At 41.3% G+C, this 25,938-nt stretch overlaps 1 protein-coding gene across 1 annotated transcript in view; it reads right to left on the bottom strand.

Moving 5' to 3' along the window:
* plxna2 (plexin A2) overlaps nt 1–25,938 on the bottom strand; it is a 153,918-nt gene that overhangs the window by 22,106 nt on the left and 105,874 nt on the right. The window contains exons 13-21 of the mRNA XM_054609985.1: nt 23,296–23,413; nt 21,648–21,784; nt 19,934–20,101; nt 18,330–18,423; nt 11,573–11,812; nt 10,537–10,680; nt 9,746–9,980; nt 7,672–7,814; nt 6,185–6,453 (exon numbers count right to left, since the gene is read on the bottom strand). Coding sequence (XP_054465960.1) covers nt 6,185–6,453; nt 7,672–7,814; nt 9,746–9,980; nt 10,537–10,680; nt 11,573–11,812; nt 18,330–18,423; nt 19,934–20,101; nt 21,648–21,784; nt 23,296–23,413 — 1,548 coding nt within the window. The remainder of the gene's footprint in view (nt 1–6,184; nt 6,454–7,671; nt 7,815–9,745; nt 9,981–10,536; nt 10,681–11,572; nt 11,813–18,329; nt 18,424–19,933; nt 20,102–21,647; nt 21,785–23,295; nt 23,414–25,938) is intronic.

The raw sequence follows: 25,938 nt of genomic DNA, 5'->3' as shown, positions 1-25,938 counted from the left end.
ATTGTGGATCTTTTTTTTTTTTTTTTTTTGGACAATACCCCAAATCCCTCTGTAATTGCCCTCCTTCTTTAACGAGAATTCCCCCCACCTCTTCCCCATGCTTACCATGCGCCCCTCCCAGCTTGTATGAGACTTGAGTGTGTTAGAAGTTAATGGAACCTATTAAGCATTTTAATAAGCTCAGCAAGTCCCGAAGAAGGAAGTCAAATAAAGCCTTTTTTTTGTGTGTGGGCTGTGCCGACTCCCCCTTAACATCTCTCCTTTTGCATGTCGGAGAGGGGGAGACGCACTTTGTTCTCCTCCTTCTCCTTTTCCATCTTGTCCTCCTCCTCATCTGCCTCCACTTCCTTCTATCTATTAATTGAGTTTCATTAATGAACATCAGGATTTCATTATCCCACATAGTATTTAAGAGGGGCCTCACATCCCCCCCTCCCATTTCTGGTTTCCTAATGGCAGCTCGGGTGGAGGGGGTGGGGGGCTTTATTAGCAGGATGTGGAATGTCTTTCAATGAAACTAATGCCAAACACAATACACCCTCTCTTAATAACTCTGTACTCCATTGCTCTTCATGGGCGGAAATCTCATTAGAGAAATGCTGAGGAGAAAAATAATACAAGATTGAAAAGTCTCTAGGTGATAGAGGCAATGTTCTGTGATTCCATTAAAAGAACATTATAAAGAAGAGAAAGAAACCGGGTAAAGAGAGGGGGCTGTGGCTAAACTTGAATGTTGAAGGATGAAGAAGAAGAAGATGGAGAGACTAGAGAATAGCATTTGAAAGAAGTGGCTTGCTATTCTGGTGTGGTGAGGGTCATCATGCAGAAGAGTTTTGAGTAATAATGGACAGGCTGAAAGAGAGGCTGTGAAATGACAACAGGCTGGGATGAGCGCTGGAGAGGTAAGGGCATGGAGAGAAAACGAGCCAATGTAGCGGAATACTATCCAAACACCATGAGGTGCAGCATCAGTTCCACTAAGAGCTCTGGAGATTGAGGAAATCAAAAACATTGTCAAAGCTTAGATGTTGCTTTCAAAAAAGCTTTTAGGAGAACGTGAGTGTCTGCGAGCTAAAAAACGTATCCCTATCAAGACAAAGAAAGAGGAAGGCATCACAAAGCTTTAAATACCAGAGACTAGAGTTTCTTTGGAGAAACGCGCTTCAGAAGAGCATGAGTGCACCCTTCAAACGAACTTAACTGACTGGGGATATTATATCTCCGCTGTAAAAAAAAAAAAAAAAAGGCAAGATACTGTACATGCCAGAATTTATTTTCACTGGACTGGTAGAATGGATGGTGAAATGGGATCTGGCACTTAAGCTGAGCATAATAGGGAAAAAAAGAGTACGTGCCACAGAACAACTTCAACATAGCATTTTACAGACTCCTCTCTGGCATTCAAACACATCCCGTCGACTGTTACACTAAGCCAATGACATGAGCCAATGTCTGCTGCATTTATTGTGGTCTCATTAACTATTATGCTGTTAACGACTTCCATCCTGCTTAATATGCCAAGAGGCTCAATTTCTCAAAGGGGGGACAGACCCGGTTCGTTTCGTTCAGCTCTGGCGGCCATGTTGCAGAGGGAATCCGACGCAGCTGTGCCCCGTGGAGGATACTAATATTTCAACCAAAAATTCTTACTTGCACAAATCTTAGTGATAAATGATGAATGAGTTAGACTAGACTTAAATGTTTAACTAAACAACCCCTCTAACCCTGGACTGTGTCTGCTCCTGGGGGATGGAGAGAGGGGATAGCGGTTTAATAAGGGGAGATCTTGCTAACAAAGTGGATTGTATTCACCCTCATAGCACCTACTGTTGATATACAACTTCAGCCCATTCAACTTCATTCAGGAAAGGAACACATTGAAATGATTGGAAATTTCATGAATCCTTTGAAACGCATATTTATGACCTACTTTAAGCATATTACGTGCTACTAAGTCAAATCTACTGTCAAAAAATGTATCTGACACATAAGATAAGTGAAGAAGACGGATGTTAGTTTAACCTCCATTTAAATGAATCTACCTTTAGCCCTGCAAACTATGTGAGAACGCCACATTCCTCATTACTTTTTTATTATTTTGATTATAGTCACATCTATAGTTAGGACTCTATATTAGGCTATGCGTGGAGAAACTGCAGACTGATATAAGTCAATCTAATTTCACTATTCCCAACAAAGAGTAGTTAGTACATCTGTATATCTTCTAACTGTAAACACTCATATATGAAAACAATAGTATCAGGAGAAACTGCCCATTTAAGAGACGTCTGAGAGGAATACAGATAATGAGCATGTTGGAGGCATACAGAGATGGACAGAGATGGCAGAGACGCAGTGCTAATGCTAATCAGATGCATCTTCAATGGGCTGGCCAAGAAACTTGGAAAACACTCTGTGGATTCAGAACCTCTATTTTAATTTGCTTAATTTTGTGTTCATTAATTGTTGAACTGTAACTCTGTCATTGGATCTAATACTCCTCCACTGCCCTGGTTCTTCCACATTCTTTACTCTTCCCCCTCATTTTCTCCTCTCTTCTCCCATCTTGTCCTCCGCTTTCCTTTTGTGCTGTGGCTAGTGATGGCATGGTACTCCATCTTCTCACCGCACTGAACGGAGCTAAATAATTAAGGGCGCCTCGCTTTGCTGGAGCAACCACATTGTACCACAGTGCTGCTGTGCCATAGCTTCCCTCTGGTACCTACATTCTCTTCTACACATATACACTATACAGCACATACACTCCAAACACTACTTACTGTAAAGCTTTAAAGATACACTGTTGAGATTGCAGTCTGGGGTCAGCCCTTGTATCAATATACCTGTCAATTAATTTGAGAATATAAGCGTGTTTGAATCGCTTGCCATCTAAATGACAAACAAAATATAAAGAAAGTATAAAATACCAGAAAAAGGCGTGAAACACGTGTAGCCAAAACCTGATATTCATTTGTTGTTCCTCTGTGCAAAATGAATCCATAGTTGACCCAAAATCACACAGTAAGCCACACTGACATGTTCCTTCATTATGATGAACATAGGCAGAGTAGTTTCTTTAGAGTCGACACACACATTAACGTACCTGCTGCTGTAAATACTCACAAGAAAATCAAATCTGCGGCTACAGTGTCCTGCTGTTTTAGGATGTTTTTTTGTCTTTTTTTTTTAACTAAAGTATTTGTTAGTGAGCTGTTTTTAAATATTTCTGTCTTCAGAAATAACTATTGGTTTGTGGGCCACAGCCATACAGAATATCACAAGTCTTATCATTTAATAAACAACCTTATGGATCCAAACTCAAAAAGACATTAAACATTGATTACTATTGCAGGTCACTGAGGAATCATGCGGATAACATCCTAACACACCTTAACAGATAGAACTATTTCTGTATCTTTGTCTGTACTACTTGTGAGATTGTGGTTTTCTCTTAAAAGGTCTGGCACGCTAGCTTGTGGACATATTCCCCTCTGGAGACAAGCATTCAATGACAGCTGAGCAGCAGAAGCAGCAAATTCTGTGCTTCGACTCAAACATGTCTTGGGACGCAATTTCAACCCACTGTAATATAAATGAGAACAGGAAGAGGGTTGGGTGACCTCAAGGTTCTTCCTGTTTGTTGGCGCTCTCCTATAGCCATGTGAACTCGGCCCAGCAGGGTCTGTAAGCTTACTAATAATTCATTTAGAACAGCATTCAGAGTGACCCTTTAGCTAACCAGTAAGGAAGGACATCAAGCATAAAAATATGCGTAACATAAAAATCTGATTTCCATGCTGGATTACCAACTACAGAGTAATAGAAGATCTGCTGTGTCGATTTCTAACGGGGAACAACTCAAAGAGCAAAAGGGCTGATGGAAAAGACAAGTAAAAGGGGAAATGGCAACAAAGCAGAGCCCAGCATCCTCTCTCATTGTACTGTGCAGCATAATGACTGCTTAGAGACAGGCTCAATTTGACAGGATCTCAATTTGACTGTGATCGTGTGACACGTGTGTGTGTGTGTGTGTGTGTGTGTGTGTGTGTGTGTGTGTGTGTGTGTGAGTCAGCACGCTGGCTTGACCGTCGGCTTTTCTCTAAATAGGCAACGAGGAAGACAACAACAGCAAAGATCCATGTTAAATCGATAATCCCTTAAATTCTTTAGTAAAAAAAGAAAAATGTGGAGTGAAATGTAAAACTATAAGACATTTAGCCTCCAGGCTGCGACGGCAGGAGCCGAGGATTACGTACCACTGTGTTCCTAATGAGAGAGGAGAGTGGAAAACTCAAAGGTGACGTGGGGCCCTGCTGTCGTGTGAAATAACAGCTCAATCCAGGTCCATTTGATGCCGCGTCGCTTTAGTCCGTTTCTGTCTTTTCAAACTCATTCTCTGTGTGCCGTTTTTTCCCGCCGAGCGGTTATTTACTCTGACAACTATAAGAGGGGTTTTCAAATAGAGACACTAAGGGAACATTAACATGAGAATGAAGGTGTTGTTTGAAAAGTACAGCGGCAGCCTGCTCTCTTTGTCTCTGCTTATTAGACTCGCAAACTGAATCAAAATCATGTCCAGACCAGTCAAGCTTTCAGAGAAACTGTTCCCAGAGCTCTGCTTAAAACATTCTGTACCTTTTGAGCTTTAGTCAGTCCTTTAACCCGTTTCTATGCCTACAGAGCCACCAAAGCAGCTGAGGACACTTGGACAAGGACTTGGCAGGTGTTTAAAGTTTAAGCACATCATCCCAAATCCCCCGGAAAACAACGTACACTGGGGACACGGAGAGGGAAAAAAAGTTACTTGGAACCGTTTCTGAATGTTTTATAAGGACCCGAGCCTGGAGGATAAGTGAGACTGACATTGGCATTGAGAGAAAGCCGGGGAGGGCACGAGTGCAAGAGAGAAGATGGAATTATGCAGAGAATCGAAATGTTTCCCATGATGCGAAGAGTTCTTGGCATTTATCTCAGAATACTGTAGCTGTACTGTTAGCACTCATTACAAGCCTTGTTCTGTGAAGCATCGACACAGGGGAAAACCAGAATGCATCCACCCACAAGAAAAAGAGGGAAGAACATACAGCTCTGAATGAATCCCCATCCATCTGTCTACATGCATCAACAGCCTCCTACAGCCTTTGCGCTTTTTTACATGTTTGTAAATGAGGACTGCAAAACTATCCTCTGAGAACACGATCACATATTAACCGATACACAGTGATACAATATGTTCCCATTCGTCCTTCCTGTAAGTCGCTTTGGATAAAAGCGTCTGCTAAATGACTGTAATGTAATGTAATGTCCTGAATGGAATATATCAAAGAAAAAAACATCTGAAACTGTTTTGAAGAGCATACAGTGTTTCTGAGGATTATGGGATTTATCTGGATACGATAATGTTGTTTGTTTATATTAATTTATGTTAATTCACTTATCTTTCTACTTTTTAATCATTCAAAAGTCAAAATAGGAACATAAATGTCAATCTAATTAGTTACTTAAAAAACAAGTTGTCTTTGTTAACTGCAGTAAAAAGGTTTTTGGTTGATATCTAATGTTTAATTAATGCATAAAATAATTAACTTTTGAACAATCCAACATATTATGACAGCAGTGGTTGACCTGCAATGCTTACGGAACCCCCCTATGGACAAAATTGAATAAATACTGTTGTTATAAAGATATGTTTTCACAGCTATATAAAATAGATATTAGAGACAGAATTATGACCTATTTAACTTCCTAACACAAGCTCTAAACAGCATTTAATACATATTTAAAACTACTAATACCAAGATTTTTTGATCAATAAAAATACAATCTTTATTTCCCTTATCATTTGAGTTGTGTGTTTTTATGTGGATGGATGACTATACCAAGTTGAAGGATAACATTTAAAAAATCTTATGGTTGACAAAGACCTTGGGGTGGTTGAAATGATTTTAAGGGAAGGCTGTGAAAAAAATGGTCTCGAGCCTTCTATACTAGCTGCTATAACAAGGCAACGACTAAATCGACCTGTATTAGCTTGCATGGCTCATCAACGATTCGGTACAGGCGGGCAAAGAAAATATATAGATTATTTTCTGCCGATCTAATTAGTCACTCAAAATCAACATGTGATCCGAACCATGAGTTATATGATCCCTAAGCAACAGGACATCATCGTGTGTTGTGTTACCTGCGCAGCAGCAGTTTGGGGTGGTTCTTGCTCTCCAGGTTGCGGTCGATGAGGTCTGACAGCAGGTGTTTGAGGACGTCGGTGGCGTACTCGAGTCGCCCCTGCAGGGCCGTCATGATAAGTGAGGCCACGTTGCCACGGTCCCTCATTGAGAACGAGCGCTGCATTTCTAGGGTTCGGATGAAGGTGAGCAGGAACACCTTGTTGTTGATGAGTTGGCCAAACAGCTTCAGGGCCTTCTCCACGTTCAGCTGGCCATTCCCTGACACCTGGACAGAAGAGGGCGGGAGAAGAATGCGTGTTAGTGCCAATAAGATTCCAGCACTCATTTGAAAAATAGATGTCCAGTAATAACTTGAATAACAAAGAGCTCAATGTGTTTTGAAAAAGGATTGTTGCTCTTCAATTTTGATGTTGACCTTGTCTCAGAAAAAATAAAGATTATTTTTCAAAGGCACCAAAACCCTCACTCATGTTTCACTCCAGGCAGACAGAAGTTCCCACTCATGGTGAGTAACTGAGAAGATCTTAATCAATTATTTACCCAGGTCTGTTAAAAAGCATTGTACACTAAGTAAGCTGACACTTACCTTTTAAGTCAAATGTCAAATAACTAAGACTACCAACCCAAAGTGACAAAACTCACTTTCTTTGTTTGAGTGCATGTTACTGTTTTTTCAAAAGTTTAGGAATGGAATTTTGGTCCTTTTGAAAAAAAAAAAGAAAGAAAAGAAACTTGTCACATAAAATGTAATATTATAATATACTATGAAACTGCTTATGCAACTCACTGAACGTCACTGTACTAAGAATTGACACTTTGACCTATACCACCATCCCTCTAACTAACCATGCAACTGCTTCCCCGTTCCAATACCATCACCCATCACACACAATCAACATATCAAACGGTGCACATCTATCAGGATGAATCTTTTTTTATCCCTGATAGTTTCATCCTCATGATTGTGTTCCACATAAAATAAACTTGTTTCCCAGAATCACTCAGGCCTCAAGAAGAGGAGCGAAAAAAGTGTTAACCAGCCAGTTTTTCCTCCCTATGGAGAACCACACAGTCCTGCTTGAGGATTGGGAATTACTCAATTCATTACCCCTCATACTGCAGCCACCGATGGATGAAATAGCCATGTGCTGGGACCCTGTTTTCCACGAGGGAGCTTGCATGTAAGGTTTATATACTGTATGTGTGCTGCCCAGCATAGTTGGCTATATGTGTGTAGACCAGAGGGTAGAAAGGATAAGTGGCACACTGGTATCCTTTTCCCCTCAAGCACTTTTCCCGCTTATGGAGGTTACCCTGCAGGGAGAGCGGTAAGGGCAGACACAATCCACTCCTCTCTCCCTATCTCTCTTTTTACCTCAGTTTGACTTTCTCTTGCCGTTTCTTTATGCATTTGCTGCCTACTTGTCTCAGTCATCTTCTTCCTAATATCTCTCTTTCCTGCCCTCTGTCTCTCTCCCTTTACCTCCAGTTCTCTGAGGACAGGATGATCCTCTATGCCGGGGAAGAGGACCCTCATGGCGTATGTCCTGTAGTCCAGATGGGGGATACCAGCTCTGTCCAGGTCACTGGTCAGCTCATTGATGTCTGTCTGCAGCTCTGCAAAGGCTGGGAGAGAAGGGGGAGACAAGAAAGAGAGACCAGTTTGAGGAAATACTCGAGGCATGCAGCATGAGAATAAAACCGTTCTTTTAATCCCCCGGGGAAGAAATAGGTGAATCCTTCTCATATTCAAAGTGTTTGCTGCCGTTATCACAAAGCTGACAGTTAAAGCCCAAGATAGTCTTCATGTCAGAGAAACTCAATATTTCACATCTCTCCCTTAAAAAAAACAAAAAAAATACAAAGATCTCACTCTCTCTCCCTCTCTCTTTTCTCAAACACACACTTCCCCTTTCTCACTCGATTTTTATCTACCAGCCAGTAAATTGTCTGTAGCTAAGGCCCCAAAGAGTGTGTGTCAACCTCGGTGTGAGGCTGCAGGTGAGCACTAGTTAATTGGCTCCATCCTGACTGACTCCTGTTCAGGCCCACGGCTCCGTTGCTCTGCTTCGCCGCCCTTGGGGAGGCTCCCTGTCTGCAGCCTATCACAGGAGCAGACGCCGCCTGCTCCAACCAGTCTTAGCCCCTAACCTCCTGGCCCTTGGCCCCCTGCGACTCTTTGGTTTACACACCAACACATGGGCTCACAGGCACACATGGAGTGTGTATACTCATAAGGAGGTACCCGTCTAAATCCACCCTGCAGGGCATTACACTCCTGGTCACTGCTAATGGTTAAAATATTAATCTTTCCTTTCCCTAGGCTGCCTGTGTGTGACTGATTCCCCCTGTTTGCCTGTCTGTCTGTCTGTCTACCAGTCACGACCATCCTGGAAGTTTGCTGCAATAGGATGTTTTTTTCTTTTTTCACTGCATAATAACATTGGGAGAGACGCTCAGGGGTGGCTGGAGGGGATATATAATATGTCTGGCTGATGAAATCCCCTAAACACTCTTAAACATAAACCTCACTTTTTTTCATCTCAGGCCTTGGTTACTCTTGTCTATTAAATCAGACTTTTTGTGATTGGATTTGCCAGATGTCAGCTGTCGCATTTTTGTGTCCACACTTGACACTTCAACCCAAATTGGTCAAAGGAGTGACTTTAAAACAGGATTGTCACATTTCCTTCACCTTCAAATTCCTCACAATAAAGGTCCTTAGTGATTTTTTCTGCTTATTTGTAGACTTGTTTTCTTGTAGAATAGCTCCGCTTATTCAGTGATAAACACATTTTCCCATACATTCTTCATAATAAAATTCAATCGTTATTTTGTTTTGAAGCAGCAAAATCAGGAAATGTTTTGACACGAATCACGAATCAGAAAGCATTCATATAAAACTAAATGATGCAACGTTTAGAGCGCTCTTTGTGAACTGCTATTTGGAGTGTTGGCTCGAGGTCAACCTGAAGCTATCTGTGTTTCACCCAGTGACTTGAAAGGTCGAAGGTCAGACGGACAACTGTGCCCTCTCTTTACCCTGAGCCACAGGCCAGGAGTGTGTATCGAAGCACCTGTGTGTTAGATATCGCTAAATGACATTTATTGTTCATATTTTATGTGTCAGTTTGTGTGCAAATCTGTATCCAGCATGCAAACTAGAAAGCAGGAAGAACTGGAAGGACGAACTAAAAGAAAAATGGGTCACATGCAGGGTTAACTGACTTAACATAAGTGTTGTGATATATAAACAGTGATTCACTGACCCAGATTTGGAGAAATTTACACTGCATTATTTAATGCACACAGACCACCAGTAATTTACTATTTCTACTATATGCACAAATTATGCCTGCTATGTGATTACAATCTGCACGAATGAAATGCATTCATCAGCGCCATTCAACTAAACGAGTGATGGAGCAGCCTCTAAAATTACTGGCTGCAAATGGAGCAAAGCAGACCCATAATCACCCTCTGCAATCTAACAGCAGGTTGTTACACAGTGCCGCACTTGGTCCGACTGCTGACTCTTTTACTATTCTATTACTAACCTTCTTTGCACTCCAGGGCGACTCGTGACTCCAGGTTGTCCATTTGCATCTGCAAGCGCTTCAGGGTGAGGTCATTTTCGCGCGACTTTCGCTTGTAGGCGATGAGGACGAGGATGACGATGATGAGGAGGAGGCCTCCGCCAGCAGCGATGCTGACAATGGCAGGTAGGGTCAGCAGGCTGTCAGAAATTATGCGGACCGAACCAGGAGAGACGTGGAGACCGCCTACCTGAACCTGCGAAGGGAAACAGAATTCTATGATAAACACGCGCATGGCAATTAATCTTATACGAGCGTAGTTTAGAAGATCCTTAAAACTAAACCACAGAGGAAGACGCACCGTGTTTAAACAAAAGATCCGATCACTATTCCTAAGATCTACATAAGTGATAAACAGCAATGCAAAGCCAAGTCTCCTAAATCCTGCAAAAACACAAGTAAATATTGCCTGCTGAAATTGATACAGAGTGCAAACACATGCGGCCACCTACACGCTGACATTGAGAGGGAAATAGTCTGGGGCTTGCACTCAATAAGCGAACAGACAACTAAAAATAATTGCCATGGATTCTGGCAGAACCTTTTGACAGCTAGAGCACACTCATGCTGGTCTCCCTTTGACCTCTTTTCTTCAGCCGAATGAACAATGATGAGAGCATGAATAATGAAGTTTAGCGGTAAGCTATTATGAAAAAGAAACCCAAATACAGGGTTTTGACGGAAATAGAGTGGAAAGGGGGAAGTTATGAAGATAGACGCTCACAAACACACAGACCATTTTCCATACTGACCATGACTTTGTATTGTCCGGTGAGGTTGGGCGGCTCACAGAGCAGCTGGCTCTCAGACACAGTGACGGAGCAGGGAGTCTCTCCGATCAGCACAGTGTAGTTAAGCTTCACCCCTCCTGATGCTGGGGGAACCAGGTTTCTGCCCTGTGGGCATGCGGAGACAGACAGAGGGGTGTGAAATTAGGAGAGAAGCACACACACACATGTTGGAGATGAAGACAATTTAAAAAACCCACAAAGCCAATATCACCCCTAAACACACGGTAAATAACATCCCGAGGTTTGGTGCACAGCTGCAGCCAAATGTGACTCCATACTGAGATCAAACAAGGTGATATATGTAACAGTGGCTGCCAAGTGCTGACAGCTGGCAATCACGAAAAAATTTAATATATTCCTCAATGAACTCAGAGTCAGTTACAAGATATCTTACAACCAATATAATGAGAAAAATCACATGCATTTTAAAAATGTAGCTGATATCCAGAAAAAGTAAAAGTGTTTTGCCCAGACACACTGGGTTAAGTCTGTTGTGGGGGTTGAACCGTAGACTGTATATAAGAAGTGGACTTAGTCAGCCATTGGTTTGTTGACCAAGGTTTTGAAGCCTTGAGTATTGCATTTTGGTTGCCATTATCTTGGCTTTTTGTAACCAGAAGTGACACAAGAGGGTGGAGCTAAGTAGAACCAAACGCTGCATTAGACATTTTCAGGAAACAAAAATGTTACAATTTACTCATATGAAATGAAAAAAACCTCTGAAAGAGTCAAAGGGTAAAGACGAAAACACAGACAACTCCGAGCCTGGACATGTTCTGGTTACGAACTGCCAATCACATTGTAGCCATGAAATAAAGCATATTGTGCTTTTTCATAATCTACTAAATGAACATCATGCTGTATTGAAGAGGATTTGAAAGTAACGCTAGTTCAGGGAACTCCCACATTGGCTCCACTTTTGACAAGCAGAGGTTGCCGCGTGGGTTGAGCCAGTACGTGATCTGTAGATTTAAATACTAATCAGTGTTTCCTGTACCTTGAGAATGATGGGTGAGCCCGGTTTTTGCTCCAGGACTCCAGTAGTGCTGAGGGGCTCAAAGTAAGGGTTTGGGTAGTAGAGGAGGTTGGTGTTGTTGTAGACCAGCAGCGCCTGGACGTTGTTGAAGATGAACCCAAACTCGTCTGCGTGTTTGACCGTGTCCAAACCTGGACTGTACTCTGTCATCAGGGAGGGGGCGAAGCAGCTCATACTGGTGCTGTTCAATACTTTACACACCTGGGGAGAAAATAAATCCACTTTGTTAGATGCTACTCGGGATATGTTGCACTCAAACAGTCTAGACATGCCATGATAACCTGAGCACCTCTGAAATGAAACAAGAAATGAGATTCAGTCATCCAGGATAAGCTTAGACAGTTCAGCACAGCCAAGATATTTGGTTTTTCTTTTTCTCTGGCTACGAAATTAATAAACACCAAGATTTAAGCTGATCCGTTGCAAAGCCTTCTGTTTGTTTTAACCTGATCTTAACTGAAACACATTGGGTATCAACACGAACCCTACGGGGAGCTCAGCGACCTAATAATTGGCATATAAAATCCCCAGAAGGTTTATTGTCTGTCATTAAATTAAATCCATCTTTACTGGAGAGGAAACCTCAGAAATAAACTCCTGCTACTGCTTCATTGAAAAACACTGGAGGACAACAAGCACAAAGGATGGAGGCATTTCTCCTTTGTCTCCTCAGGTGGAGGTTGAGCTATGGCTCTTTTATTACTTCTCTCCAGTTTTCCCAGATGAGAGACCTGTCTTCCATCCATCCTCCCCAGCTCAGCTCTAGAGGGAAGGGGAGGGGAGGATTGATTGCTGCACGGCACTCTCTTTAGAGTTTTTTTTTTTTTTATCTCTTTTTCACTCCCTCCCAGCTCTCTCTCTCTCTCTCTGGGGAAGAAACTTAATTAGAGGTAAATATCATCAAAGCTGGTGAATGCTAGCAACCACCACGCCTCCTACCTGTTGTCAGCCGCTCCGCAGCAAGCAAGGGAGATCAATGCAAACAAATTCTGTGTAGGCTACTCCTGATTGTATTTTGCCAGCATGGTGCAAGGCCAGTTAAGGGAGTGGGAGTGTGGAGGTGGAGGGAGGGACTGGTCTCCTAACTTACTTACTTACTTAGCTCTTGGATATAGACTTTAGAGTGTTCAGCATCGTATCAAAAAGTGAAAATAAATTTGGGTTCAAGAACTAGGGCACTCTATGCATGCATTCATCACATGTGTATGTCTTTAGGCTGCAATTAACGATTATTTTAATCACCTATTAATTATTAGTATCATTATTATATCTCAATTAATCCATTACTTGTTTGGACCATTGAAACATTGAAAATGTTGAGCCACTAATCTCTGCCTTCTCATACTGTTCTTTTTTAGTCAGTGGGTTTTGAACAACTTTAGGACATTGAAACGATAACCCGGGTTAAATAATGGTGACTTTTTTAGATTTCCCAAAATAAACTCTCACATCAACAGTATTATGTTGGAGTGTCAAAAGGCATTTGAAAACAAACTTTTAAAAAAGTTTTTATAAGTGCCTAAGGGACATAATCTGGGCTTTAAATAATTTCAAGACTAATAAGGGTAATACATGAGGTAAAAAATGTGAGAACAACCTACATAAAAGACAAATGAGAAAGGGAAACAAATAGTTGCATTCCAATGGAAGTCTGGAAAGACAAATTATGTTTTTAATATACGGCAATGGGAAGGATCATGTGAATATATATTACCTTCTCATAAAGTGTGTTCAGTATCGGTACGTAGGATTTTAAAGGTTTAATGGATAAAATAGTTCAAGTTTGATATTGGCTGCTTTCTTACTGTTGGCATGGTGACATGTTACATAGACAGGCCCAGATGCTCCGGCAGCATCCTCGTGACTCGTCACGTTTGGAACCGCGAGGCATTTGCAAGTCAACTACAGCTTTACTTACCATCTGCTCTGCCGGAGATGGATACTGTTTTTTTTCTTTTTTTTTCTTCTACACTGTCCTCCCTTTTTCTCCTCTTTCTCTCTCCATTTTACTTAAATAAATCCTGTCAGGATAGAAAACTGTAGGATGTTTTTCAGGCTGCGTGGCAGTGAGTGTGACGTTTTCTAAATCCAAAGCGATGAGCGAGTAAATAGTGATGGTTAAATGGGGCATTGTGGGATTCGAGAAAGAACATTTGGTGTTTGGATTCCTCTGTGGGTGGGGCAATAAATGTCTGTTTTTCAGAACATCACAATACCTTTGCATGACTTATACCTTTCAATAGATGGATTTTTAAGGACTTTATATTATTAATGTTTAGTGCAATCTGTATACTATAGGATTTATAAGGATTACTGGATTCCCAAATACTCTTCTGGATCACAAGATTAGTTCTTACGACTGCATTTACTTCTCAGAGGAAAGCTACACTATACAGTCATGACATTACACTGCTTCGACTCCAAACAACATGTATTTTTGCTTTCTATCTCAATAAAAAAATACGAAATTCTATATTGCCAAATACAAGTATACAATTGTACATCCACTCCTTTAGGCCATGTGTAGAAAGAAGATACACATTGTTCAGCATTGATAAAGTGAATGGAGGTCAACAAATAGAGAAAATAATTGGAATCTTGGCCTCATCTGTCTTCTTTCTCTAGTGTTGGATGGAGCCTGGGTGTTTTAAGGCAGTAACACTCCAACCCCTCTGGCTGAATACATTACCATGATCTACTGTGCTGCTACAGCCCACTCAACCATTCAAAGGTCTCTGGCCAGGGTAGCAGTGAGAGAGACAGAGGGAGAGAGGAATAAGGAATAAGATGGACTGGCTGTGTAGATGTGCGTAGGAGAAAATATGAGAGGTCGCACAGTCAAAGGTCATCTGGAGGCTAACATTTGATAGCTAGTCACTGGCTGTTCTGCTGTTCCTTCCTGTACTTTGTTACTTCTACAGTGTCCATCTTCCTGTCTGTCTTCTATTCCCACCAACTGCTTATACTGGCATTAATTCTAAATTTGGCTCCGATCTGTCCATAAAGAATCCGTGTGGAATTTAAGCTAGTGCAAAGAGAGAGTCAGAAGCTTAAATTTTCCTATAAAAAAGGAAGTGAAAGAAATCATCTGCTTGATGTCTTGCGATGAAGGTGTGACTAAATTTAAACATCCTCTGTAAGCATTGCTTTGTGCGTCAACAAGTGGCTCTTCTTTAAAAGTCAAGTCAAGAAGCTACAGTAAACAGATTTAAAAAAGAAACGGTGGTTAGACGCATCATATCGAACTTGTAAATTGCCTCTTCACATCTCTCAACATGGCGACTCCTGTGCCGTTTGCTCGTAGCTAACAGTGCTAACAGCGCTAACAGTAAAAACTACAGCAAACCGTGCTAACAGAGCTAACAGTGTTTACCTGTTAAACACGTTTAGTACAGCTCAGGTAGACACTACTGCACTATATCTTTACATGGGAAACAGTTGCTTACTGCTATGGTAATGCTCTGAAAGTCCTATATTCTTCCTATAAGTTGAGTGTCCATTATCATTGCCTGCAGTATAATCGGCGACTCTAGTGCTCCGTGCATTAGACAATCAGTCTGATTGGCAGAGACGTGATAATAGCCTGGCACACCCAGGCCTAACACTTTCTCTGATCAGTAGCAGAGCCTCACATTCAGTCCAGGCGTCTTAAGTGTGGCAAATGCGGCAGATGAAATTTCTCTGGGACAGGGGAAATGTTCTGGAGCTGGAAAATAACCCTTTTAGCTTTAATCAAGATTATGATAAATGTTTCAATTGTGAATCCTGTGACAGATACAGAGCATTTCACAAAGAAAATTGTCCCCCCCCCCTCCCCCTTCTCTTTGTAAATCTGTGCAGGTGACACAAGGGAGGGGAGAGAAGAGAGGCAATTTAGTGGGAGACAGGTGATCATTTGAAGGCTGGCTGACAGACAGACAGAAGCTCTTATTGCTATAGGCTCCTCGGCTGTTTGCCTTCCTCCAGTTACAAAAGGGGAAGGGGGTAGACGGGGGGGGGGGGGGGGGTAATTGTAACCTTAGCATTTAATAGAAATTCATTCACTGTGGCTGTGGGGCAAATGAAGACGGTGACACAGGCTTCTTTTGAAAGCTGCTAGGTGGGGAGTTGGAAGAGACGAGGCAGGGCGGAGATGAAGAACTCTCTTTTAAAGCCTCAGACACTGTCAAATCAGACTGCTCAGCACCCACACACGCGAGTCAAATCCCATTTTGCCAGGTCTCCGGTAGTCTTTCCCTCATCAAGTCTTCTCTTCTCAAATCATAAAAACACCACAGATCTATCTTCTACATGTAATCACTACTGTTTTATAACTCATAAAAGGTATTTAAGGGAAGCTGTGTCCTTATAAGAGGTTGTAGCAGAAAAAAGCCCAAGGCAGAGTTTAGATTTTTTAGTAAAGCAACATTCACTAAGCAAGTCAGACACTTAAGGCCAATTTTAGAATACTGATGTCAGGGATGGGAGGTTTGGAATTGCAGAGAGGGGATGAGGCACGTTGGGACAAATTTGTGTGGAATTCTACATGTGAGACATGGGATTGAGGAGGTTTTTGTGTACTAAACTCTTACGATTTAGGCAGCTATATACAAGAGTGTAATGTGTGAGACTGGGTTAATTATGTGCCAACTTGCATGTTTCCCAGTTTTTAATGCTACAGTTAATGCCTGAGTGTAGCACGTGAATGAAGCAAACAACTGAGCAGAGACTGAAGTCGCTCTCCCTCTGAGTGTGTTGTTATCAGAGCATCTTTGTGTTTTTTGACATAACCAGGCCGGCAACGTGTGCATGTTAGTGCATGTGAGCTTGCTCCACTGGCTAGGTAACAGCTGATAACGCCACCCCGACTGACAGCGTCATCACAGAAGCATAGCGCCCAACCTCCCGATGCCCCGTAGTTACACCCTTAGCTCTCTCAGCACTGTTGCCATTGTTTGCACCTTTAGTGCTGTTAGCGTCCTTAGCTGGGAGCCGCCAACTCAGCTGTTGCCATTATGAGAGCTGTTGAGAGGTAATAGAAATGTTCTTAAATTCACAATTCAATTTAGGACATAAATTAATGTTTACAACTACATTATAGTGTGCAATAAACACCTACTTAACATTTATAAACTGCTAAGAGGGGCGCTAAAGTGTTACCAACTATTCAAATGAAAATTATGGTAAAAATACCTCTTCAGTTAAGCTTAATTAATTAATTTCTTTACTGCTTAAAACTGTCCTAATAGCCAGTCAGCTATATGTAGGTGAAGTGCTCTGAGAATGAAAACTTACCAAATAAGGTTGGGAAATACTGCATTAGAGTTTTTGTGCTGTGTTAGTACAGTGTGTTGACATGGAGAACAGCAGCTACTGGGCATAGAGCACATTTATTTTACCTAGTATCCCCTTCTGCCCTCCTCTCACTCGTTATCCTTCATACTCAACTTTAGTCCATCCGTCTGCCCTCGCCACCTCTCCCCGGACCACAAAAAGAAAATCCCATCCTCTTAATTAAACAAGAGCCCCAGGACGGGGGCTCAAATGCAATTTGTAACGATTTCCCACAGCCAAGACTTTGATTATACAAGAGCTCTTTATGCTGACCAAAGCCTTCTGACCGCAGTTAATCTTCCATTGAAACCCATTAGGAGTCTCCTTGCCCCCGATCATCCACACCTCCTACAGTGACCCACCCACACCCCTTTCCCTGAAACTCTACAGTCCTCCAGCCAGCAAGGTTACTGAAAAAGTATTTACTCTTATTTTTCCTTAAGCATGGACACCCCAGACGAATAGCTTATTAATTAAAAAGGATATTATCTTTTGTATAAAAAGTTTTCTGAAATGTTATGTTTAAACATGCAAATTAGGCACTCCCTATGTGCTAGTTTGCATATATTTCCAGAACAGAAATCTGAACATTGAATAAAGCCAGGCACATACTAAAATATAAGAGAGATACAAGTTTGAGAAAAAAAACTATTTGAGAAAATTGCCTCTAAAGATTTGTTCCATTCATTTTGCAAGACACTCCAGTCGATTGGGTTAAAAAAACAAAACTATTATTTTCTGTATTACAAGTTTCCAGAGATGTTATGTTTAAATATACAAACAAGGTATTATCTAATGCAAACTTTTGGTGAATTAAGGAGAGATCTACCAATGCAAATAGACAAAGTGTAGTGGAATAAACACCTACATGTGTATTTTGGATGTTTCCTCGCCACTAGTCTGAAACAAGTATGTAGCAAAATAGCCCCAAATCTCAAAACTGATCAGAGCCTGAGAAAGGATGTTCTTGCCTGTGGTGGCTCCCTTTAAACAACTGAAAACGTTGTTCAGGATGACTAGTGTGACATTAAAGCACAACAGGACAGGTGGGGGGCTGGGGCTGTGGAGCTGTGATTTAGCCTGAAGAAATTTTGGATAAACTCTTAATTAAATATTGCATACAGACCACTTTCATTGCCAGCTGCATTATTCATATGATCGTTGGAGTGCTTGAGACAACTGGGTTTAAGCGGAAGTTAGGGAAGCGTAGGAAGCTGGAGGGGCTTTTAGCAGCGATAGTACTTTTTTTTTAATCCAAGCTAAACATCACTTAGCTTGCTTGTACAGCAGTATTTGGGGAGTCAAGCAGGACCTTGTTAGCGTACATTTTCCAGCATGTATTAGGTATAATCAAGGAGTACTTTTTGTATTTGCTCTATGGTTAAGACAGTGTAGTGGTTCTTACATTGACAGACTCCCGGCCGGCATATTTGACACGGATCCTCGGCTCCTGAACCACGTCCAGATTGGTCCCTGACACCATCAAGGGGGTGTGGCCGCTGAGGAAAAACACAAGAGGACCCAATTTACTAAAAGAGTTTTCATAACTATCTTTGACAAATGACTCATTTCTCCGTCTCAAATATACAAGGGGAAAGAAAAACAGAAAGACTGAAAGAAAAGTCAATGAAACGGAAAGACAAACAAAGTAAGAGAGAAAAAAACTTCATAAAGAAACAAAGTGATTCAAAGGCAATTCTAGACTAAACTTTCTAAGCCCGTCGTACCTCTTGTCTGAATATTCGCCACCAGTCAGAAATGAGTGCATCAAACCGCCTTTCATCCTCAGTCTCTTAAAGGGGATAATAGCTTTTGGAGTGGTGGATGATTAGAGATGCTTTTTAACTGACTTTGCCCGGCTACAATCAACTGGTGCACATTTTGTGTTTGAAATAGCAAAGGCAGCTCACGCATATAAGGATGCAGTGGTAGTCCTGGGCTACACAACAACAGCAGCACAAACAAAGCACGCAAACAAAGCAGGGGGTGGGGGTGGGGGGGAGAAACTGCTGGGTGTGCATCTCTCCCTGCAGCTGTTTGGTTTGTTGTTGATGTTTGTTGTTTGTGTTGTTGCGCCTGTCAATGTGGCGTGCAGAATAAAGATGGTACCAGACAAGAGCTGCTGCAATAATACATGTCAGATGGGTCTGTGTTATTAGGCTGTGGGTTCACTTTAAAATTGGGGATAGTGAGTTACTAGATATGGACCTTGTGCTATCTATATGCTTATTAAATGACATATGCTTTACTCACACACTGACCTCTGCTCTCTCTTTGTCTAAATAAAGTATCTATCTATCTATCTATCTATCTATCTATCTATCTATCTATCTATCTATCTATCTATCTATCTATCTATCTATCTATCTATCTATCTATCTATCTATCTATCTATCTATCTATCTATCTATCTATCTATCATCCATCCAAGCATCCATCAATCTACAAAGCAAAGAGAGATGACCAATATGACGATCCTCCCTTCATTTCCCTTCTCTTCTCCCTCTGTGCCGTCACACTTCTGCTGCAGCGTCGCCTACACTCCGTCTCTAAGCCCAAGCCATCTGCTGTGGACTCACACCTCTGATAGCACATTGTTCTACTAAGCCGCCATTTCATCTTCATCCCCTCTCTTCTTTTTAATTAGTAGTGTATGTGTCTATCTGCCAAAGACCTTCAACAGACGGATCAACATTGAATTCGATAGGAGAATCTCAAGTCTCAACAGTAACTATCCTCCCCAATCTGTGTGCTGTAGCAGTTCTATCAGATCCAGACTAATTGGAAGGGAACCGAACAGTAATTGAAAGTGCAATATTGACTTGTGTCTGCTTATTGCCACTGGCCTGGACCGGTGTTGGTGGTGGTGGTGAAGGTGGGGGGGATCCTTAGTGTGTGACAGAAGCTCAGGGTTGGTTGGTGATGATGTGGATATAAAATGGCATCCTGCATGTACAGTCTGTGAAGTCTACGCGATGCGATCGTATGAGACAAGTGTTGTGTCTTTACCTCGCAATGCTCCAGTCAGGTTCGATGCGCTGGACGGTGGGGTCCTCTATGTACTCGAAGGTGAGGCTCTCCCTGACTTGGGCGCGGTCCACGCTCACGCTGATCTGCACCTGGCCGACCCCAGACAGGGAAGGGGCGGAGTAGCACACTATCTCCGTCATGGTCCGTCTAACAAGTGAAGAATAATAGGAATTATTTCAATCTGTATACAGAGTAGTGGACATTTGTACGAAAAGCTACACATGAGTGCAGAAAGTGTCTACATGTTTGGAAAAGTAGAACTCAAGATACACTTTAAGCAAAATGTATTATATTTTCTGAACATGGAGCCTCTATTAGGATGAGCAAAAACAGTACCTGTTCTTCCAGTCCTGTTATAACTTCAGTAAGAAAAAGGCGACAAACGATTAAACCTGTCACTCCATCAAAAAAGCAAAAAAACATGAAGACCCCTAATAACTGCATGGAAGATATTTGTGGAACAAGCCCTTAAACAGACTTTTCTGAGACTTGCGATCTCTCTGACAAACAGATAACTCCACTTCTGTGCTTTCCCCTCCCTCTCCAAGGCTCCATGTTCCTCCTGCCCACCCCCCTGAATGTGTCCCAATTCATTAGCAGAGAGCTTGTAGTAGAAATGCCCCCCAACCTCCTCTACCCTTCCCAATGCCAAGAATACAGTGGAGAAACACAAACCAGTAATTAGCCCCATATCTCATTAAAGCTGGCTTGACTCCTCAACCTTACAACATTACAGTCAGACTACTGTGTCGGGGCTTAAAATAGATCCCTGCAGCCGAGGAAAGTAGAAGGAGGACGTGTGAGAGCAACTAAGAGAGGGAAGGAAGGACGGGTGGACTGAGATGGAAGAAAACTGTGAGAGTGAGAGACAAGAGAATGAAGAAAAAAACAGGGGGAGTGTAACCAGATGAACAAATTGATAGAAAGATAGAATGTGAAGGAGGGGGCTGGATAAAAAAGAAGAAAGATCTATAGGAGCACCAGGTTTTTCTGGAAGCTATTATTACAGAGTTTAATGCAGTAGGTCATCAAAACCTTATTAAGATTTACATAAGTTTCTACGAGAGGGAGAGAGAGGGAGAGAGAGAGAGAGCATTTCCCCTCTGGGATTTTTCGGTAATATCAAGGGAAAAGAATACAAGAAAGCTTTGAAATATAGCAGCTTCTTTAATGGTAGTAATACACATCATCAAGTTTTTTCATTCGCTCACAGCATGCCATAAATCTACCAATGTCTGACAGTGATGTATGTAGCAGCTCCAAAAGAGTGAAAGAGACACTGAGTCAAAGAATTGGGATAATAGCTGTAAAAAGTTTTTGTGATTTATATACGGCATAAATACTGTAGGTGTTAAGGTGCTGCAGGAAAAAAGAAAACAAAGACAAACAAACTATGAAATGTTGCTTCTGATTTTCACTTTTACTTTTTTAACCTAACGTAGGTGACTATTCAACAATCACAGTGAGTGGATCAGTTTCACCTGCTAATATCCACATTACACTGAAATTATGGAACTCGAAACTGTGAAATTCAAATGTGTGTCTTTCATTTGCACTTTAGTGGATACATTTCCACCTCACCTTAAAGTACGAATAAAAGCCTTTCCCCATGCATAGACTGATCATGAAGGCTGTTGAAGCAAATTAACCTTTATGGGCTTCTAATAGCTCAAACGCAAGAGGAAAGACTCACCCAAAGAACTCGCACGTCTGGTTTCCAAACTGAACGTTGACACTGCTGCCGGCGCCGAGGTTTTCTCCCATTATGGTGACTTTGGTGCCTCCAGACTCTGGACCTCTGCTAGGGGACAGACCTGTGACCGTGGGAGTCTACACAACAGAGAGGTGCAGAAAAAGAGAGCAAATTAAAGAACAAAGCTAGAGACCAAAAGGCAGACTAAAAGATGGAATATTTTCTAAGGGCAAAAAGGGCAGCATCTCTGTGGTACCTCTTGATACCTTCACGTATTATCACAGATCCCGAGAAAATTACAGTTATTCATATTGCCAGGCCGATGGCAGTAGAGTGCAGCGCTGGCGGGAGAAAAGAGGATAAAACCAGTATCTCTTAGAGTCCCTGAGAGATCCTCCTCCTCCTGTGTGTGTGTTTGAGCGAAGCTTTTTAAAGACAGTCTGAAAATAACTAGTGTTTACAGCTGCAGGCAGCTAGCCTGCCGTCACACAGACAGATGGAGAAATATCCAAGCTGAGAGCCCATCGTACCACCAAACACACATGTCCACAGACAAGCACACACGCAGGGCTTAAGTATTGCAGGCTGGAAAAGACAGTCTCATAGGGAGTGTGTCTTGTCGGGAAAATTGAAGAAGGCTTCTGTGATGGTTTCTTCTTTTTTTAGGTGGCCTGCAATACAAGGGAATTGCAAGTGGTGCCAATTCTAGGCTCTGTGAAAATGGCGTTATAGCATTTACTAGAGAGCCAAGAGCATCGAAACTGTCAGCTAAGTGTGACTTCCAGGACGCACGCAAAAACAGGTAACCTGAAAACAACAGTGGTAATTACTGGCTGCTGTTAATTGTTAAGGGAGTGCTAATTGTGAAGGTGTGAGAGAACGCAAATGGAAAAAAAAGAAGATTATCTGCTAGCTGCAGGCTGAGCAGAGAGCTAATGACAGGGACTGGGAAATGTGTGAGCGAACGTGTGAGAATGGGGAGTAGATAATGTTTACCTGCCGAGAGGAACGCCGCTTTCCATTTCAGCGAGTTTAATGTTCAAATGTCTTTCTCTCCCTCTCTCTTATGACCCTGCGCAACCATCCAACCACATTTCTTCAACTATTTTTTTTATGTCCCACTTCGTACGAGCTATTGTCCTTGGAATTTACCAAAGAGCTCTTGGAAAATCTTATATTCTTCTTCTTTTTTTAAACCAATCCATTGAGCAATGCTGAACTTAATGCAGCCCAGTAAGTGGGTGGTAAAGAAAATATTGATTTGCAAAACTGTTTTGTACATGATGCTGTATTAATTTAGCTTTGTGATCCTATCTCAATAAAAGCAAACAGCATCCACAACCAGAGAGCTGCAGAGATCATTATTTGGAAACCTTTTGCTGTTTATGGAAGAATGTCTTTTTTCCCCAAATAAGAAGTAAGCATACACAAAGAGCAGCCTAATTACGCTGTCGGTAAGCATGGCAACTCACACATCGTTATTTGCCTGTGGCGCATAAACAATTACTTTGCAAGGTAATTGAACTAACTGCATGATTTGTAACACTGTAATGTGGCGCCTCAGTTTGTCTCACACTGAGTAGAGCACATTTTCCTAATGTTTTATAATATTAGGAAACAGAGCAACATGGTGTAATTCCAGTCTTACCACAAAGGAGAAGAGTTGCGAGGAGCGAGCCCTGAGTTCTGGTCTGCACTCTCCAACGCACAGCTGGACTGGACCAGGTCTGTTGTCTGCAGGAGCGGCATCCATCTCACACACAATCCTATGAGAGACACAAAACAATTCATCAAAATCACTGTACATAATAAAGAGTAAAGGAAAAAGATACTAGCTATTTGTTAAATGTCAGCTGGATTGGAGAGAACTCAATCTTTCTTAAAAAAATAACTTAAAACGCAGAAGTTGCCCATAGGTTTAAACGCTTGAGAGAAGTTGCGAGAAAGTAATCAAAAAACTTCTCTGCCTGATATTGATTTATCCTTCGCTCTCAATGCAATCTTCTTTTGATGTCTCACTCATTTCATTACGGGACACATCCAGGCATCGATCAGGCCCCCCACGACGACAGTCTTTAAATGGGACCGCTGCTCCTCCTCCTTTGGCACAACAGCACACACCCCAACTGGGTGAAGTAAATATCCCACCAACAACCAGGCCCCCCCACTGCTCTGGTGCTGTTCCAGCGCGGTACAGCTAATGTAAATCACGCAGAGAGATCAATACAGCTTTATTGTGCCATGTGATCAGGTGAGACCAAAGCGCCGCAGGTGACTAGATCAAATGACATAATAAAATGAGGACGTCTATTGATCTGCGGTGCCAGGCAGTAGTAAAGTACAAGACACAATCCCAGTGTGGAAAGAGATGGAATATGTGGTGACGAGGCAGGTGGAAGGGGCAGAAGCAGAGTAGACATATTGTTTCTCCAGCACTGATCATCTGAATTACAAACCATGACGGTGATGCGTCATAAAAACATGTTTAATTGATAGTTAGTTATTCGTAATATTCTACTGTTGATGCTGATGATTAATAATGTTAACTAATAATGTTAACTATTTATTAATAATGCTATAATTTATGTTACTTAAACAGTTTCTTGTGGCACACGGAATTATATGTAAACCTTATCCAAAATTGTTTGTAAAACATTTCAAAATTGAATAATGAGTCAGTAAACCGTCTGTAACACTATTACCGGAATGACTATGATAGTGTTTCAAGTGATGAGTATAATACTTTGTTAAATGTTTAAAAAGTACATTGTAATGAGTCTATAAACATCATTTAGATAGATAGTTAAAACTTTGTCAATGGTTTATAATTGCTTCCTGGTCCATCTATCTATTAAATATTTATAGATGTTTTACAAATAATTTCTTAAAGGTTTGAAAATGTTTGGTAGTCATTAACAAATACTTATAATGTGTGCAGCAATAAACTGTTAATAGTTTATTATGTAATAGCTATGATACAATATAAAATAATTAATAATATAGTTGATATCATTAATCATTACACATTATCATTTCAATGTTTGTTAACAGTAAAATCTATCAACTTAAATTGAATTAACTATGAAATCGACCATTTAATAATGATGGTTATTTTGAACTGTCAGCAAAATGACTGAGGGCTTTGTAAGATAAAATATGTGGAAGAGAGTGGCTAAAGGAGGCTTTACCCACGGACAGAACTGATATAATGTGGCCTCAGAGATGCAGACACTCACTTGCTTTCCCCACCTGAAGGCCAACTATACTGGTCCTTTGTAAAGAGGCATATTTATGGGAATATGTTTGGCCTTTTCAAAATGGAAATTTCCATTGTGTCCTCTTGGTCTCCATCAAAAGACCTGCTCTGTCCGTAAAACCTGAGGGTTCCTTTACTTTACACCAATTTAAACCAAATTCTAACTAATGAGGACACAACTCGACCACTATAAGAAAATGCTGCTGAGGAGTATCAGCGCTCAGAAAAGAAAATATACTTTCTGGCTGCTGAAAAACACAAAAGTTGAGACGCTTTCTTCAAAGCAGGAGTGGCTTTCACACATTCTTCTGAAGTGGTACCATAAAGGATACATAAATATGTATTTTTTCCCCTTTTTTTTTTGGCCAGTCCAATCCATCCGGGTGACTGAATAAAGACTCAAAACAAACAGCAACAGTCAGATAAGGACATGCATATAACAGAGAGGCACCGATACCAGTATTGGCATCGATATCTGATATCGGTTCGATACTGACTCAAATAGGCTGGATCGAGTATTGGTGACATTTTGCCAAATTGGGGTCTAATTCCATTATTTTCATGAATAGCAATTTGGTTCATTTATATCTATGTATTTATCTGTTATAATTTGTTTTAATACGTTAAGAAAGCGTTGTCACAAGAATGATCCCAGTCACTTCATACAGCTCATTAATTAGATGCTGGTATCTGATTGGCACTTTGTATACGTCGATACCCAAGGCAAAGGTATTTGTATCAGGATTGAAGAAGTGGGATCAGTGCACATTAGCACATAATGAACCTACAGTCAATATGACTCCAAAAAGATTCTGATTAAAAGTCCAGCTCAAAAATCATCACGAAGATTCCAACTCCTTAAAAGTTAGACTAAAGGGGTCATAGGTTAGTTTTTTAATTTCGCTCAGTCTATTTTTTTGATATTCCATATAAATGAATTCCCTTGCTTGTCCCCAAATTGGATTAAAGTGCTGTCAGATCAGTGAACTGCTGACAAATTGCCCCCTACAGCCAAGTGGAACACAGTGAGTTTTA

The sequence above is a fragment of the Anoplopoma fimbria genome, chromosome 12, assembly GCF_027596085.1.
Source record: "Anoplopoma fimbria isolate UVic2021 breed Golden Eagle Sablefish chromosome 12, Afim_UVic_2022, whole genome shotgun sequence".
Classification (NCBI taxonomy): domain Eukaryota; kingdom Metazoa; phylum Chordata; class Actinopteri; order Perciformes; family Anoplopomatidae; genus Anoplopoma; species Anoplopoma fimbria.
Note: the sequence above shows the minus strand (reverse complement) of the source record. Positions and strands in the feature narration are given on the sequence as shown.